The following is an 18,553-nucleotide window of genomic DNA, read 5'->3' as shown; positions in this document are numbered from 1 at the left end:
TAATGGATATTAGTTACACTTTCATGAATTAAACCATAGTGGCATAGTATATTAGTAGTAGTGTAGTACACTTTCATGTTGATTTTTGATGTTATAGGACATATATTATAGCATACTAAATGACATTAAAAATACAGAAAATAAAAAATTAAACATGGTCGACATGCTCGCCATGGCAACGCCATGGCGGGCGACATGTCGATATATCGACGTGACACCCTTCCACCGACTTGGATCGCCGTGACGCCGTGACAACTATGGTGATATATATGCTCCAGCTTGAGGGGGAGTGTTGAAGTCTCGAGTATTAGGGGCAGAATTGTCCACTGCCTTTATTACTTGTTTTATTCTCTGTTTTGTATTAGTGTTTAAGTACAGGGGTAGTTGTGTATTTTTTATGTTTTTTTAGTTTCTAATATATTTAGGGGAGGCAGCCACGATAGAGATTAATATCTCTTTACCACAGGCTACCCTCCTCCCTTGGGATCGCAGCTCCCTTTCTCCTCTTCTTTCTTTTCTCTTGTCTTCTCTTCTACTCTTCTCTTTCCTTGAAGTATGGTTACAGGATTCTGGTTCTCTAACAAAGTAACAAGGAGAAACAAAATATTCAAAACAAATGAAAGTTTAACCCAAACACCCATAACACCACCACCACCCACCCCCCCCCCCCAAAAAAAAGGCCATCTCAATGTATGGATATAGAATGACCAAGAAAATCCCACAAGTGGACCCCATAAAGTTTGATTCTGTCCTAAATTTCGTACTCTGCAATCTGCATGAGTCATACATTGAAAATACACTATACAGCTATAAAACCTTTTTTACAGCTACGCATAATGCTCCCATGAATTCCCAATATATTTTTATTTTTTCTCATCAATAAAAAATTATAATAATTCAAATTAAAGAAGAAAAAAAAAAAAAAAGACAAGTGTGCATGCCAACATATGCAAAAGTTCTACGGTTATACCTCATAGGAGATAATATGAAACTTAGGTTGATCCTCCGTGAAGCAGGAATGGCACTTACGACCCTACATTTGACAACTTGACCAACATGATACATTGAACTTGCATCACATCCAGGTTCTAGTCCAAGCTCATTTCTGGTTACAGAAGCAAATCAATCAAATAAGTTAACCTCAACAATCAAATCCAAAAATAATGTATCCAGACCATAAAAATAATAACAGGAAATAGAGCTAGTCAAGCAATGTAATTGAAAAATATCCAAGAATAGAAAGACCAGTTCAAAGCTAGAAGTGATCAACTTCCATTCCTTAAAATTAGACATGAGCTCTTATTATATGATCACTTAAATAGATAATAATAAATTGTTCTTTACACAAGCACACATGAAAAAGAAAATAAAAAAAAAAGGATGTTCACTTAATAGAAATGCTTCCGAAGCACTATCGCTTCTATATCTTTCAAAGAATTTTGGTTCTTTACTCCAATAGGGGCCAATTAGCCCATTGCTTTCAATAAGTCCAAAAACCCTTGCATTTATCTTTCGTACCTACTTTTTTTTCTTTGTTGGGGGCCGGGGGGGGGGGGGTGTGGCTGATTGGAAAAGACAAATTTACAACAACAACTCAGCCTTATTCCAACTTAATGGGGTCGGTTACGAGCCTGGATCCTCTCCAATGACATTTAACCACCAGGGTCAATCTCAGACCTAATGTAATCCTAGATAGATAGGAGATCTACTAGGAGCCAGACATCCAGGACCTATTGAGCTGCTGGTTCGATGGGACAGAATTGGAGTTGTAGGTCAAGTTTAGGGTTAGGGTTAGGGTAATGGATAGGTATCTTATATGGTAAAGCTAGGCAGGTTTAGGGGAGTCTAATGAACTAGATTTTATTGGTTTTGGATGAGTAGCAGTAGTTTAGATGTAATTGGGCAGCAACTAGGGTTAGGGTTTTGGGAAATAGGGAAGTGATGGAATCTAGGGTTTAGAGGATCGATTGGAGATAGGTAGGCTTAGGCTGGAGGATTAGAAGAAGAAGGATGTATGCTGTAACAGTAAACCACTTACTTGAAACATAGATCTTCAACAGTAGCAGTAGCTTGAAGAAGATAAGAGAGCCTCCCAATCTTAACAAATGCAAGGAGTCGATTGGAGATCCACCAATCCCTTCACCTTGACCTCCCGACCTGAACAGATGCAAGGAGTCAACTGGAGATCCACCAGCTCCTTCACCTTGATATTACTCACAAGGTAAAACTCAATAGAGCAAAGCAGCAGCAGCAATGGCAGCAAGCATAAAGCTAATTTTTATTAATCAAATTCGTATTCAATGTTTGCGCCCCTTACAACCTTATATAAAAGACTCATAAATGGACTCCTACACTAAAAAGAAAAGGCTTAAACCAATTCTTAACCTATTATGTAACTTAAACTAACTAGGAAACTGAAATAGACTCAAAATAGAGTCCTAATCAAGCCCAACTGAACAACTAAAAGAAAAACTAATAAAATCACTTAAATTGAACCACTGGTTCAAACCAGCTTTGGACCGGTTCAATTTAAAACATTAAAAACATGAAAATAAAACTAAATATAGGACTAAAACATCTAATCCCATATGCAACCTAATTACCCATATTTTAGGCCCATAAAAGTGGTCTATTACATAGAAAACCCATGGGATCAAAGGCCCAACCCTAGACTTATTCCTAATAAAGGAAGCCCAGTTTGGTGATAAATCTGCATCAATGGGATGTGGATGATGGGAGATCGACTTGGTGGTTAAATGTCATTGGAGAGGATCTGGACTTGTCGGCTACATTGATCCAAGTAGAGACAAAAAAAAATCAAGAAGTGAAGGGGAGTGGCAAACAACATCGACAAAAATTCTAAAGCATTGACCCTTTTTAGTTCAAAAGGAAAAGACAAATTTATTAGAGCTAAAAAGGATGCAAAGGAGGGAAAGAGGGCGGCCATACAACAGAAGTAAGCACAACCATAAAACCCTAAAAATCATCCTCACTGATTCCAATACCCAAATACTAACGTTTTTTCACCAGATAATGCAGCAACCATAACCCAAGCCCATCATCACCAAATCGTGGTGGGGGCACATAAATGAGAAACCATGAAAAACATCCGGACATAACAGCTAAATGCTTTCCTCTATACAGAAAACTCCTATTTCTACAGTAAGGAATATTATATTAGCAAACGCATCATCTCTAAACATTACAATATCTATATGTTTCCTCACCTAACAAGCCCCAGCGATTGCATCTTCTGCTAACCTCAGCCTGTGGTTCCATCTTGCATTACAATACCTAAATGACTACTCACTTGAGACCATAGTTTGAAAACTCGTCGAGATCTCAGAAAACTCAAGAATCTCAAACTGCTCGAGAAGAGATATCGAGAGGTCAAATCGACATTGTTTCGAGAAACTCAACTGAAATCTCGCCAAAACGGTATAAACCACCTTATAAATAGGTAGAGACTCGACCCATTTCGAAGAAAACTCAACAGTTTGGTGGTTTTAGACTCAAGGAAGGGAGAAAAGCTTGGATCTTTATTTTTTTCCCACATCATCACTCAGTACTACTGGGGATTGCCACATCACTACGAAAAGATCGATTGCTGCTTACTATGGAAGATTTGGCTACATTCAACTATTTCAGGTAAAGTTATAATTCCAAAAACTATTTTTGGAAAAAAAAAATATGACAAATACTTGTTGTATGGGGGTAGATTATTTATATGTCAAACACTAGAGGCCAATCTACGACATCACGGTGTCGAAATTAAGGGTTCAACGTTTACAGCCAATTATTTCTCATAGCACTAAAACAATGTGTAGAATAGGCAATATTACATTAAGGGTTCAACATTTATTGCCAACCAAGGGTGCAAATCCAAAACACCAAATTGGGTGCTTTTTTTTTTACAAATTGAAGATTTAAATATGTGTATAATAACTCGCCGAGATCTCGGTAATCTCGACCTAGTCGAGACAACGATTCAAGACGAGTTTTTGAACCTTGCTTGGTAATTATCACATTTGTGACTGTCTTCCAATAAATTTGTAGTAAAAAGGCTTCAAAAGAAGAAGAAAAGGATGAAGAACATAAAACTAATTGCTGTGAAGAAAAGGAGCACCAAGGTGCAATCACTAATGACAAAGAACAGATGGATATCAAGTTTGTGATCCAAGCGGGTTCTTTGACAAGGAGGCTTCAAACATGCTGAATTTATTGCCTTTGCTTTTGCATTGCAACATCTTATCATCAGATTGGTGGGGGTGACTGTGTCTATTATGCAATGTCATGGATCTATAATACTTGACTGCGGGTCTTTTCCCATCAAGGGGGCTTGCGAGAACATTTCCATCTGCATTCCAAGCTATTGTTCTTTCAAAGATTCAATTTTAAGTACTGAAAGGTTTATCATTAAATTTCTTTTTACATCCAAACAGGTGTAGTCATATAGGATATAAGATTCAGTTTCATTTTGTTTTGGAAAAGGTAATTTAAGTTCTAGTGGCATTAGAAGAGCTATTCAGTCTTCACATCAATTTAATAGTTTGTTGGGTAAAAGAACGAGCAAAGAGTTTGATACGTCTCAATCCTATTTGGAATATGACGGAAGTATGGCCATAGATATAGAGGCTGTGTGGTTTGTCTATAACATTGTCTGTCCCGGTCTTCTCTATCTTTGTCTCTGTAGGCTCGGTGGTGATCTCTGTATTCCCGAGAAGGCTCACGGGCATTTCTAGGTCTATCCCGACGATCTCAGTAATGATCTCTACCATCCCTATCATCTCGGTCAGCTCTGAATCTGTCCCTGTGACCTACGTGTCCATCTCTATAACCCCTGTAGTCATCTTTGGGGCTCCCATCTCTGTCAGGCAGCCTCTGTACCACTGAATGGAGTTGGTACCTGCCTTCTTCTATGGGTACATTGTTGTCCCCATTAAGTACAAGTTGTCTATGCACGATTACTTGCAGCCTTTCAGCAATAGCTCTCTGTTCAGCTCTAAAATCTTCAACCAAAGTCTTCTGGTCAGCAGTAAATTTCTAAAACATCTCTAACATTGCTGCCATAGGGTCGGGTGGGTGTGGCAGCACTGGATTGCCATGTTCAGCCATGGCTCTGATACCAAGTTAAAGTAGCTCTAAATAGGAGAAGGATCCTATTAGAGGCCAGGTGTAGAATGGTTCTGAAATTGACCAGCCGATTGGGGCAAAGTAGGCTGATTTGACTCAAAATTAGGGTTAGGTAAGGGGAATGAGTGAATGTGATATATGATAATGATGGGCAGGTCTAAAGGAAGCTACTGATATAGGTTTTAAATAGGTTTAAACAGAAAATTAAAATTCTGAAATTCTAGGGTTAGGGTTTGGGTCTTAGGTTTTAGAATCTAGGTTGAAAACTAGGGTTTAGGATGGGATTTTTGGGCAGGGTTTCTGGTCGAGTTTTACTGGCAGTGGGGGGAAGGGTCGATCAAAATATTGGCCAATTCTGATGGTTAAAACAGTCTGGACAGAATTGAGACTATCTTAGGGGTTTTTTGGGTTTAGTGGGAGATGAGGGGAATTAGGTATAGACTAATCAGATTGGGCTCAAAGCTGGATCGAGTGTGAGGGTTATGGCAAGGATGTTATGCCTGAAATTGGAGGGGATTTGGGTGAAAGGGTAGGGCTGGACAGAACTTAGATGTTCTAGGGTTTATGAAACTAAAACAGAAAATAAAAGGGGGAATCGATTGGGGAAGGAGAATGAATGGAAACAGAAATTAAAATTCAAACTCACAGCAGGAATCCACCGGCAGCAGCTTGATAATTGAAGGAACCTCCCGATCTTCTCGATGCAAGGAGTGGCAGGAATCCACCCACCCTATCCACCTTGAGATCCACAAGGACATCACTCACAAAGGAGCAGGAACAGCAGCAGCAACAGCCAACAGCAGCAAACAGATTTTTTAATTCAAATTTCAATGTGGGGGAGCCTCCACGATTTACTTATTTATAATATATGGCTTTATGCCAAATCCTATTACAACTTAATGACTTCTCCTTCACAAAATCGTGGAAGGGAAGGAATTAAAACTAAAATTAATAATTTAAAACAGTAAAAGACCTATTTAACCCTACTAACTTAAGTTAAAGACATCTAACTTAAAACAACTAATTTAAAAGAAGATTCCATATTAGCCAATAGGATTTAAGGACCTATTAACCAATAGGAACACTTCACTTAAATTAGCCCAATTGAACCAATTGGGTGCAACCACTTCTAAACCGGAACAATCTAAAAACAGGAAAATAAACTAAGTATGGAAAATAATAATCCTAATCTATGGCTCCCTAACCATGCCCTAAGTTCAGGACTTCTTCTTCTTCTTCTTCTTCTTCCTACTTGGAGCTGCATCACTAGGCCTGACTGGCCCTTACTTGACTACCTCACCAGGCAACTCATTCACTGACTAAGGGGTACATTAGGAAGAAATAAGCATCAAGGAATAATTGAAGGTGAAGCTGCCTCCACCAAGACTGCAAGACCCTATGGAAATCCTTCTCCCAAGAATATGAAATACCATGATCTAGAATCGCCCTCCCCTGTCATGCTAGAAAACACTCTCACCTCTCATGTGGCAGAGATCATCTCATCTCAAAGATGGAAGAAGAACTCGCGAGATCTCGGTTTTTGAAGTGGTCATGACAAGATGATATGCGAGTTAAAAAACTACACCATCTCGGGTGAAATCTGATCTCGACCCGACCCAGATTTCTACCCTTTTTGCCTTTAAAAACTTCCAGAACTCACGAGTTCTCAGTCAAGTTCCAGATTTCAACCATTCTTTTCCCTTGTGAGTTGCTGCTGCCTCATTATGGCCAAGAGAGCACCGGTTCCGAATATAGTGGCTATGGTCAGTTTGGGGCCTTTGGGCAGCCAACACTTGAGTTCGACAATCAAAGTATTGGGTCAAGTTTTGTGGACATATTCCCAATCCCAACCAGACACACCCATACATGCCTCAGTACGACAATAGCAGTGGATCTCATGTCTCATGGCCACCGGCTCCTCTATAACCTAAGATAGAGGACTTGGCATATGTTGATGACAACACTTATATGTGTTCTGTGGCAAACTATGTGCAATACTACAGCAAGATGATGACATGGGAAGAATATGTGGACTGAATCGTTTTGAATGAGTGATTCGGTCACATTTTATGGAATAATAGATCATAGATGTAATATGTTAAACAGATTGATGTATTGTACATTTTAACACTTTTAATGCTTATTTAAGTTGATTTACATTAATCCAATGCTTTGATTGCTTTCTATTACTAAATTATGTGTAATAGTAGGGTATTTTAGTACGTCGTCGCCTACCAAACTATGGTCCGAAGTGAAACTCCTATTTGGACTTTGTTTTTGCAAAATCTGATAATGCCATTGTGTTTAAATGACCTAAAATAGGCTGAGTACCAAGTTTCAGACCTAAACTAGGTCTAAAACCCACCGAAATCAGCCTTCGATTTGGAAAAAAAAATTACATCTCGCCGATATCTCGATCCAACTCGGAAATTTGGCAGGCCGAAACCTGTACTCGAGACGAGCTCTTCTTCCTTGATCCCAAAGAGGCCCGGATTGCCCAGCAAACAACCATCACAATTAATCATTATACATTTATACTGCATTATCCCATCAGCGAAGGAGAGCAAAAATGAACCTACAGCCTGTTGGGGTTGAAGAACAAATGCCAATCGCCTTGATTGATTCCCGCCGGGATCACAGTGGAGAGATTTTTTTTTCTTTTTTGTGTGGGGATGGGGGGAGGAGGAGGGGGAATGTACTGAGATAACCTAACTTATAGTCCAACTGATCCAACATGGACTGAAATCAGTTTGGGAGTATCAAGCAAGCTGCACCCCTAGTCTGAACTGATTCCAAATTCAAACATTGAAAACCATACACATGTTAACTATCTTTGTTTCTCAAGTAACCAAGAATATGACAAATCATCAGAAACAACAAATAGAACTCCCACACAAAAAGATTAATTTCCTTTTTGTTTTGGCTGTCTGAAATTGTTTTCCATCTTACAAATTAAGTAGTGGGTATTAGAAGTTAAGATGATCTAGTTCAGTACTGGAATGGCAATGTTAGAAAATAGAGGGCTTTTACTCTTCAGCAACCTGCATTGAAATTTAAGCCTTTTCAAAGAACACAGGAATTATAAAGTCAATAAAAGCCTCACAAGCATTATTACTAGAATTTTTATCATCCCCCATAAGCGATTATCCCCAATAGCTAAAGCAAATCATCAATTAAGATTTAAGATACGCAGCTTATGTGTTGACAAACATAATCAGAATAAGCACATTGGCTTTTGACAAAGCTGTGGGCTTCTCATCAAGAGTATATCATTTCTACGGTACTTTGGCAGGATCAAAGATAGCAAAAGGAAACTAAAGAACTCTACCTAAGAATCTTTCCCACGGAAACCAAAACCACAGTTATCATGGCGTCTAGGAGATCCTAGGAGTTGTAGTAGGGAAAATATCAAGGTAACACCAACAAGGCGTAATCTATGTGCCCTTCCAGCAAAGGGTGCTTAGGCAACGCCTTGACACTAATGACCAAAAGACTTGTCTCCTTAACCAAAAGAATTGCAGGTGGAAAGCTAACCTAGATGCAAATCCTTGCACCCCATTGTAAAATCTCACAAAGCATCCATGTTTTTCAATTTTTGTGATCCATCCATGAGTCACTAGTCCATTGGTCGCATCAGCATACGAACTAAGAATTCCAAGCTTTGACTTCACCTGAAAAGAACACAATCAATATTTTAAACATTGTGTGAGAAGAATGACAAACGTTGCAAACTGGCTATGGACAACTGAGGTTACAAAAGTCAAGATACTTTGTCACTGAATTACATTACAATGAAGCTAAATCATCAGAAATCTACTATGCTTTTTCAGTAAAAAATTTCACATGAAAAAAAAAAATTAAGAGTTAAAGCAAAATCAAAGAGAGTATCACCAAAGTGAAAAGAAATGTTTCAGTGCAGTACTCAGAAGTACAATATACATATTACATACATATAAGCATGTATATCGCTGCATGCATGCAGTCAGGATATCTTTGATTGGATTATAGAATAGTAAAAACTAGTCAAAAACACAAATGGTGGAAGAGGGTGAAGAAAAGGAAAAACAAAACATACAAGTGTTTTCTTGTGTGTGACAGTAATTCTCTTTGACTTGCAACCAAGCACACGGAATACCAGTTCAGCTCCAATCTGTACATTGACAGAGGAGAGAAAAGTTCAGCATATACAAAATAAATCAAATAATTCCCAAAAGAAGGAATGGAACGAACTTTATTGGCAAGAGATAATAAAAAATGACCTTGAATTTTTTCCTAGGCTTTGCAATGTCAAATTCAGACATGTGCGGAAGAGGACAAAGCGCCTTAACACCACTAGATAGCAGCACAATAGCACCAAAGCTCTCAACAGCAATGACCTTCGCCTTGACCACCATACCAGGCTTGACATCTGAATGGGTAAAAACTGATCCCTCAAAAGCACTGGCCTACACGAAGAGAAGAAAACGAGGACTCGAATTTTAACTTAACACCATAACAAACAAGTAATAAAGAAATAAACCTCATCTTAATATTAACTTTAATAACAACAAATTACAAAATAGCATTCAATGATGAGAAGGATAAATTCAGATTACCCTATTTACTATACATATGAATATGCAATAAAATTCAAGTTGTTTTAATGAAGTTTGCTGTCCTCCTTTGATGAGTTATCACTGACCTTATACATACACATTTTGGAGTTACCTACAGTTCTTTTAATCTAACTTTCAATCTCTTTGCTTCATTATTCTAAACTTTTTTTCATGCATGTGCCATTCAAAAAAGCTGTTGCATTCACTCAGACTCTCCTAATCATTATTCTAGACTTTTCCCCTTCTAGAAAAATATTGTTGTCCTTATACATGCATGTTTGAAAGTTTATGAAATTCCTATTAGTCTTATATGAATCTTCATGCCATTGTTCTTGATCTTTTATACAAGGGTATTCAGGCAAGCAATTAGAACTGCTTACACTCTCCTATTCATTACAAGCTAGTGCCTTTGTATCCCTAATCTCTAGAATCTCCATACGACCATACTCTCACCTACGCCTACAAAAAAAATCCCTTCTAATTGCATCCAATAAATCCCGATTTGGTTCCACTAAAGAAAGCCTACTGTTGTGAACCAGCAACCTTTTGATAAGAACCCTTGTAGAAATTGATCCCTATCACAAAGTTCATTAAGATCATCTTCTAGCTGTTAGGGTAAACAAGAAATTGGGAGGAAAAGGGAAGTAGGAGAAGATGAAGAAGACAAATCACTCGAATCCCTTGATCTAGGCAGGTAGGGATGGATAACAGGGCCAAAATTGAGCATATTCATAGATACGTTACCTAACTGTACATTCTCTTCATTGTTTTTAGTAATAAAATATTGCATCACCTATCCGCAAGGACCGCAACACCACCCCTCCCCAAAAAAAAAGACTCAAGCTGACTTATTCATACTTACTTTAGAGGGTCTGATAAACCCTTATATAACCTTTGATCACCATTGGCTTATAACTCCTTAATTCCTTATATGCCCATACTTACTTTAGAGGGTCTGATACACCTTTTTTGAAGCTTCATATTCTAAAGAATGAATTGGAAGATTTAGTATCTTGCTTCAATTGATTTATACAGGCAGAACCATAAACCAACTTGCCAAAAGATGCAATCCGTTGTAGACCTCATCCTGATGAGGACATCTGATGTAGATCACAAGTCCATATGTACTTGCAGGAACAACCCTCAAAACCAGCCCAGCAAGGCTGTGGGATTCAACTGCTGTGAGAGGCAACCTGGTCTGATGATGTAGCAAGTTTTTGTTGGTTCGATGAAGCATCACTAAGGCAACCCCAGCCCAAAGAGAAGCATGATGAAGATAAGAGACTAAGACAGAAATTTTATAATAAAAAAAATGTTATTGTTCACGTGAACAGTGATTTAGGGGCAGATATGGACATCTGGTGTGAAGATTAAAAAGCTTTGTTTTGACAGCTTTCCAACAAATCCAAGATTGCTTAAATCTGATTTATATTAAATGAGTTATGTTCCGGTTAAAGTTAATTTGGTGTGTGCGAATGCTGTCAAAATGGCTCTGAATGAAAATAATTTTTTAGACATCAAAACAAATGAATATTTTACCGCACTTTTAGTTTTTACCAATGTTTTACCATATTAAGATTTATGGAATTTATAAAATTGAGAAAAAACCCATCATTAGAAAGTTGAAAATTTCACCTACCGCCGAAAATCCAGTTTTTGTTCTTGAACTGGGGGGGTTGACTTTTTATCCTTTTGGAATTTTATTTTGTAACTATTTTATTGGATTCAAATAGGGGGTATTTGCTTATTTATGAATGATATCTTAAAACATTTACTTAAATGATATTAGGCATAAATAAGTGTCTGGCCTGGCATCTGGCATAAATAATTGTCTGTCCTAGTTTCAAGCCAAGTTTCCTCAAGTTTCAATGGGCATGAGTGACAAAACTTGCAAAATATGGGTTGTTTCAGTCGAAACCAGTGACTTTTTTAAATCCACCCACATCTCGTCTCGGTTTCTTGCGAAACTGAGATATCTCAGTGGTTTCGATAGGTTTCGACCGAGTTCGCTTTCCATGTGTATAACATAGTGTGTCATTTTCTCTTTCTTCATAGTAAATTTTGAATTGAGAAAGCAGAATCTCATTCATTGCACCACATAAAAGGTGCAAGATAAAGATGTTGAAAAGAACTTCGCAACTACCATCAGCTAAAATCACTGGAAGAAGCATAAAGTAGAAACTTTGAAGGCTCAGTCAAGTTCAGTTCAGGAAGAAAATGTTGAGAAGGTGGCATAAAACAACCTTTAAAACTCCCACAGCAATCCCTTCTAAATGTCTCAATCCAAGAATTCGAACACGAACATGATTCCCTTCCTTAAATTTTTTCTCCAGTTTCTGAACTTCTTCATCAGCCACATCAAATATCTAAAAGGCCATCATAAAAAACAGCAATCACCATGAAATGAAAAATAAATAATAATATATATATGCAAGACAAATATAAAATGCATGATGTAAACAATGAAAACAGCATTGACTAAACCAGTAAGACTTCAGAGAAAACTTACACTGACATAAGCAGGAGTTGGCACTGGAGTAGATGGAACTTCAAGCAGAAGGCCTAGTCCTTTATCAACTCTAACTACTCTAGAACCATCATAAATATCGCCAATCTTAACATGCTAGAAATCAGATTAAAACTGTTAGACCAAAAATGACAGTCTAAAAAAAACGTCATCAATTTGATGAGTATCTGAGATGTTTCCAATAACCATTCATGGTCCAAAAACATATTTCTTTTCAAAAAATATCAATAAATAACATGCAAAGATTCTTAATAATCAACATAAACATATAAAATAGGAACTTCTTTGACTTGCAACACCATGTACAACATTATGACCAAGCATGAAGTAATTATTCACACAAAAGCGATGAACTTACAAAAGGAGGAGCTTTGTTATAAACAAGGTGAGGGTTCATTGTCAGACCAACAGCTCTGGTTGAGGGATCAATAAATAATATCCGAGCATTCACCTGACACAAAATCCCAAAAAGAAAGTTATAAGAAATGAAGGAACTACGGAAGGTTTGATCATACAGTAAAGCATATAAAAAATACAAGCCATAAATCAAATTTAAAATGAGACTCAAAGTTAGAATGTGTCTACTGTCTATAAATGTAAAAGCATATATCTAAACAATCTTCAAAAGCCAAAAAAGAAAAGCAGACATAGAATTACATGCAAAATAGTAAGTAACAAAATTAGAAACTTCTACTTAATATCTTAACCACCAAATAACTCATTAAATGGAATTAGAAACTAAATATCTACTAATTACTAAGAGATACTTTGCAGCTCCAAATCTCCGACACATGTAAGCTGGCTTAATGGGGTCCACAACAAGTCCTTGTGAACAGTACCACCAAACCACCTTCTTCCTTGAACTGCATCAGCAATATGGTCCCATTTGAAGCTTTAATCATGTTCAAGTACCATCAACCACATATTGGTGTCAATGTAATGTGGTCATGAGCATTTCTGTATATATGGTTCCAATGCAACAAGATGAACAATACCTTATACATTACCTAGACTGTTCATCCATCACATACCACATTTGGGCAAATAACTCACATTTAAGAGAACAAATAAGAATATATGGTAAAACAAGCACTTATTGTTACAGGATTTTAAAAAAATGCATACATCATATATAATGCGTAAAGGTTCATAAAATGGGCGAGTTTATGAAAGTACCTTCTTATTTCGACTATAATTCTCTCTCCAATTTGTGGCTGGAAAAGAAGTTTGTATATGAAAAATATCAACCTGAAAAATATTGAAGAAAGCTAGTATATCAGCTATCTATTTAGGGTTTTAGGAATTAGGATATACATCTACTATAGTATTACAACAATGGGATATCAAGCGGAATGGCAAACTTACAGTTCCTGTAAAATAAGTAAGAAATGATAGCATAATCCCATTTTCAAGAGTTGATTCTACACGGGCATTAACCATCATGCCTGGAACTAACAGATCAATCGAGATGCCCTTAAGATCCTTGGTCTGTAAGAATAATAAAATAAAATACAATGACAGAATAAAAACAGTAATTTGTGAGAGCAAAATCCAGCCCATGCTTAAAGAATGCAAAGCCATGATATGACATAAATAAAGATAAACTAATACAAAGTAGAGAACATACCACAGATTTAGACACTATATCAGGATCAGAACTCAGATAAACAACTCTACGGGCTTTATCAATACTTCTTACAACCCCTTGTAGAAGCTGCCCAGTGATCATCTTGGCCTCACTACTGTCTGCAAAAGGCAGTGTTACTAGAAAGACATAGCACAACTTAGCAAAAGAAAACCTAACCAGACATCCCATACTTGAATAGCTTCCAAGCATAGTAATATACTAATATAGATCAATGTTTTGCAACAACATGAAAGAACTTCCAAAGCAAATATTCCAGGGTAAAAAATCCAGATTTTGGATCTTCCAGACCACAAATTGTCATTGTCTCACTCAACTGTGTAACAGTTAACACCCCACAAAACCAACCACCGATTATCCAATCCCAGGGACTCCCAGAGCCTAAAACCAACGCATCTTGGATGATGAAAACCTTCTGACATATTGACTTCCATAATGCTCCTCCCAAAGTTTGCAATAATGAATGGTTGAAACTATCTGAGGTGAGAAATATAGTCATAGGTGTCATGGTGCCGAGGCGACACAAGGGAATGGTCAGATGACATGGTACCCAGGCAAAGCCTAGGAGGAGCCAAGGCACCAAGTCAAGCACCATAGTTTATAGCCCAGGCCAGATTTTCCAGGTATGTGTCATCCGTAAGCTAAAGGTCAAAGATATAAAACACAACGGAGAAATGACATTATATAAAAACTTATACGGGCAAAGCTAAGAAATGCATAAGAGTTATACATGTGGGGGACCCACGACTGGGTTTTTAGGTCTGGGTGCCTTGAAACATAAGGCAACTGGGTCAGCTTGAGGCTCAAGACCCACTATATAGGCTAGGCTGCACCTTGACAACTGTGGAGTAACCACAGCAGGCACCCTCTGAACAGTCGGTCCAAACCTTGATATTTACCAAAATATCCCACAACTGTGGAGTAACAATAGCAGGCACCTTGATTTGTTTGCACTCATCAGGGATGATTTAACCAGGCACATCCAAGATGAGGTCCCTTGGTGTATGCTTTTCGTTGATGATATTGTTTTGATAGACGAGACAGTAGAAGGGATTAATGCGAAGCTGGAATTATGGAAATCTTGCTTGGAATCAAGAGGTTTTAAATTAAGCAGAACAAAGACAGAATATATGATGTGTAACTTCAGTCAAACCAGGAGATGCGATGAAATGGTGAAACTCGAGGAGCGAGAGCTACCACATAGTGAATGCTTTAGGTACCTAGGGTCAACCATTAATAAAGAGGGTGATATAGAGGATGATGCTTCCCACAGAATTAAAGTAGAATGGATGAAAAGGAGAGGTGCTTCAAGAGTTTTATGTGACAAACACATGCCTATCAAGCTTAAGGGGAAATTCTACAGGACAGTAATAAGACCAAAGATGATTTATGGGGCAGAATCTTGGGCCGTCAAGAAGAGTAATATTGATAAGATGAGTGTAGCGGAGATGAGGATGTTGAGGAGGATGTGCGGCAAGACCAAGAGAGATAGAGTAAGGAATGATTGTATTAGAACCGAATTGGGAGTTGCACCAATCCAAGACAAGCTCCGTGAGAGCCGCTTGAGGTGGTATGGTCATGTCCAACGGAGACCCATGGATGCACCAGTAAGGAAGAGTGACCAAATTCAGTTTGAAGGAGCTAAAAGAAGTAAGGGCAGGCCTAAAATGACTATTGGAGAAGTGATAATAAAGGATATGCATGTGGTAGGGCTCAATCCTAGTATGACTTTGGAGGACAAGGACCCGTGTAGCTGACCCCTTGTAGGGGGATGTTCCTGGGATGCTGCTTTGACTATTGCTTAAACTTTTTCGTTTAGTAATTTTATTTTATCTTTTTTACTTCATTTTATTCTTTTTTACTTTTTACTTCCTTCTACTTCTCCTTTTTCTATTACTGGCATGACCTCTTCGGATCCATGTAGCCAACCCCATTTAGTTGGGATAAGGTTATGGTTGTTGTTGTTGTTGTTGTTGTTGTATCCCACTACAGTACTAATAACTTATCTGGTCTATGGATTCTGATGCTTATCCACCCCCCTTCCAAATATCTCATTTAGGAAGAAGGAGAAACAAAGAAACAGAACATAGACAACAGAATGTTAGATTGACCGACATATAAAATTGTTTCTTTTTTATGAACAGTTTTGCAGTCCCATTAATACATACAATAAGATTCAAATCTTCTTTTTAGTAATCAAAAAAGAATACATTCCATTCATAATGTTGGCTAAAGAAACAAGTTATGTGCCCAAAGTAGAACATAAAGGCTGAGTCACATTTACCAGTTTGGGTTTTTATTGGCAAAAACCCACTAAAAGAAGCAAATCCAAAATGAAGAATGCAACCATGGTCTTCAATGCTTTTCACATATGCTGACAAGATCTGCAAGTCACAAGAGAGACAAAATTTGCGGTCATTCTATTAAGACATCATACCGCATCAAAGATAAGGAGAAAAATCGGCAAGGCATGAAATGATGGGGAAAATATTTCAGTGCAAAGAAGCAGGCATAAACCATAGCCATCAAATCTGTTAATAGAAATTATGAAAGATATGTTTGTACGGCAGAACAAGCACATTTCATTCGTTGAAACTAATTCCTTTCCTTTAATGCCTACAGTGCATGCAACAGTACAACACCACTAGTCAAACAAATGCAATTACCCCCCTCCCCTCCCCCGTACCAACAAACAATGTAAAAATTGCACACAAGTAGAAAATAAATCATGTGAACAGCAAGGTTTAAAGTATCGTATCATATCGGTCAGTACCAGTCAACATGTATCAGTAATGGAACGCCACAATACAATACGGTACCGATACGATATGCAAAAACAAAACACAATTGTATCTTCCCTGTATCTACCGAAACAGGTCAATACGGTGTGATACGGATTGATACAGTCCGATACGGATCAATACTGGTAAGATACACCCTATAACCTCCTTTAAACCTGCCAAACAGAAACCGTGAGTGAGATACGAACCCCAGAGCAACTGAAGGCTTTGGAAACTTGCTTTTTCTCTCCGATCTGAGTTGAGGGAAATACAGTGCTCAAATCACAGATTGGAACAGATTTAAACGGGAAAAAAAAAAAAAGAGGTAAAGTTGTAGATCTCGTTTTCTTTCTTTTTTTCCTCGAATCTCCTTTTTTTTTTGCGTGTGTGTGTGTGTGTTATGCATCACTAAAATAGGTAACAACGACTCAAATCCTTGCATCAAACTGATATATATTTACATATTGCATAATAAGGTAGTTTATTCTTCAAAACTGTATTTCGCATGTACCTAAGCACATCCAAGTGTTTCTTGACCATTTTCATATGTATCTTTAGGCCCCGTTTGTTTAGAGGGGAAGGTGGGTGGGATTGTTGGGAAGATGGGACCAACATGTTGGTGGGGATTTATTGGGGTGGAAATGTTGAGGTAAAGTTACTTTTCCCATGACTAGTAACATTTGGTGGGATTTTGGATAGACTAGGGGTGGGATTTTGAAGTGCCACATCAGCAGACAAGACATTTAATGATGTTCAGTGAGCTTTTGTAAGTTCACCACCCCAGGATAACCAAACAAGATTGGGGTGGGATTTTGAAGTGCCACGTCAGCATTTTCCCTCTCCAATTCTCCCACCCCACCTAAGTCCCCTCTAAACAAACGAGGCCTTAGAGTACCTTGAGTCCCTCAAATACAAGACAATGCACCTCTTCAAATCACCCTTCCAATATGATATCCGATACTGATACTTTAAAACTTTGGGCAACAGTTCTCGTACTTATCCCAGGTTTTGGAATATAAAGTGACAAATCAAAACGAAAAAAAAAAAGACACCACACTGGGTGAACAAGCAGATTGCTTTCTAAGCAATCCTTTTGATTAAGTGATGAGAGAACGGTGGCAGGTCGTGAGATCTGGATCTCATCAGGAGGTAGTGAGGCATGAATGGAGGGCTCCTCCAGACAAGTCTCTGAAATTAAATTTTGATGCCAGACCCATCTGAATTTGAGGAGTTTTGAAAACCATACAGGAAATACACTCTCGGCATTTTCTTGTTCCATTGGAAGGGCACAATCCAATACAGCAAAATCAAGGCTGTTATCATGGTTTGTTGATCAATACTATGTAGACATGAACCCAGCTTACTGGAAAAGGCGAATTGGCTTTGGTTATACAATGGTTGTCAAACAACAGTGAAATCCCTTGGAAGCTGGCACATCTGATTCGGAGAGCTAGGTGACTAAGTAATCAGGGGAACATATCATTTCCATGGTAGGCTAGAAACGCTAATTCCTTGGCATATGTTTTAACTTAAAATGAAGTTAGATGGAAAATAATATGTAACAGGCAAGATCCAGTTTTGTGAAGTGGCATCAATTTTTTATGCTGAAGGGCCCCTTGATGAGGCAGTATATACACATTTTGACTGTTTTGTACACTCAGTATATCTCAACATGAAGTGAAGCTTTCTTGGCCATGTGCCAATGAAATTTGCCATTCTATAAAAAAAAATTTAAATGGAGAAGAATGATTCAAAATCAATTAATAAGAAATCAGACAGCACTCACACCTAAATTCCAACTCCAAAAGGTTGATAAATGAATATGGAAACTAAAGAGAAAAAGTGTTTTATCACTGTTAAAATCACCTCCAAA

General features: G+C 37.9%; 1 protein-coding gene across 1 annotated transcript in view; it reads right to left on the bottom strand.

Annotated features, from left to right (window-relative positions):
- The window catches only part of LOC122641994 (rRNA biogenesis protein RRP5), a 93,615-nt gene that overhangs the window by 67,237 nt on the left and 7,825 nt on the right, over positions 1-18,553 (bottom strand). Inside the window, exons 6-16 of the mRNA XM_043835365.1 lie at positions 16,185-16,284; positions 13,883-14,001; positions 13,621-13,743; positions 13,432-13,503; positions 12,614-12,706; positions 12,238-12,351; positions 11,972-12,094; positions 9,393-9,578; positions 9,209-9,283; positions 8,668-8,804; positions 971-1,105 (exon numbers count right to left, since the gene is read on the bottom strand). Of these exons, the coding sequence (XP_043691300.1) occupies positions 971-1,105; positions 8,668-8,804; positions 9,209-9,283; positions 9,393-9,578; positions 11,972-12,094; positions 12,238-12,351; positions 12,614-12,706; positions 13,432-13,503; positions 13,621-13,743; positions 13,883-14,001; positions 16,185-16,284 (1,277 nt within the window). The remainder of the gene's footprint in view (positions 1-970; positions 1,106-8,667; positions 8,805-9,208; positions 9,284-9,392; positions 9,579-11,971; positions 12,095-12,237; positions 12,352-12,613; positions 12,707-13,431; positions 13,504-13,620; positions 13,744-13,882; positions 14,002-16,184; positions 16,285-18,553) is intronic.

The sequence above is a fragment of the Telopea speciosissima genome, chromosome 10, assembly GCF_018873765.1.
Source record: "Telopea speciosissima isolate NSW1024214 ecotype Mountain lineage chromosome 10, Tspe_v1, whole genome shotgun sequence".
NCBI classification, from domain to species: Eukaryota; Viridiplantae; Streptophyta; class Magnoliopsida; order Proteales; family Proteaceae; genus Telopea; species Telopea speciosissima.
The sequence above is the reverse complement of the archived record's forward strand: the minus strand, read 5'-3'. Positions and strand labels throughout refer to the sequence as shown.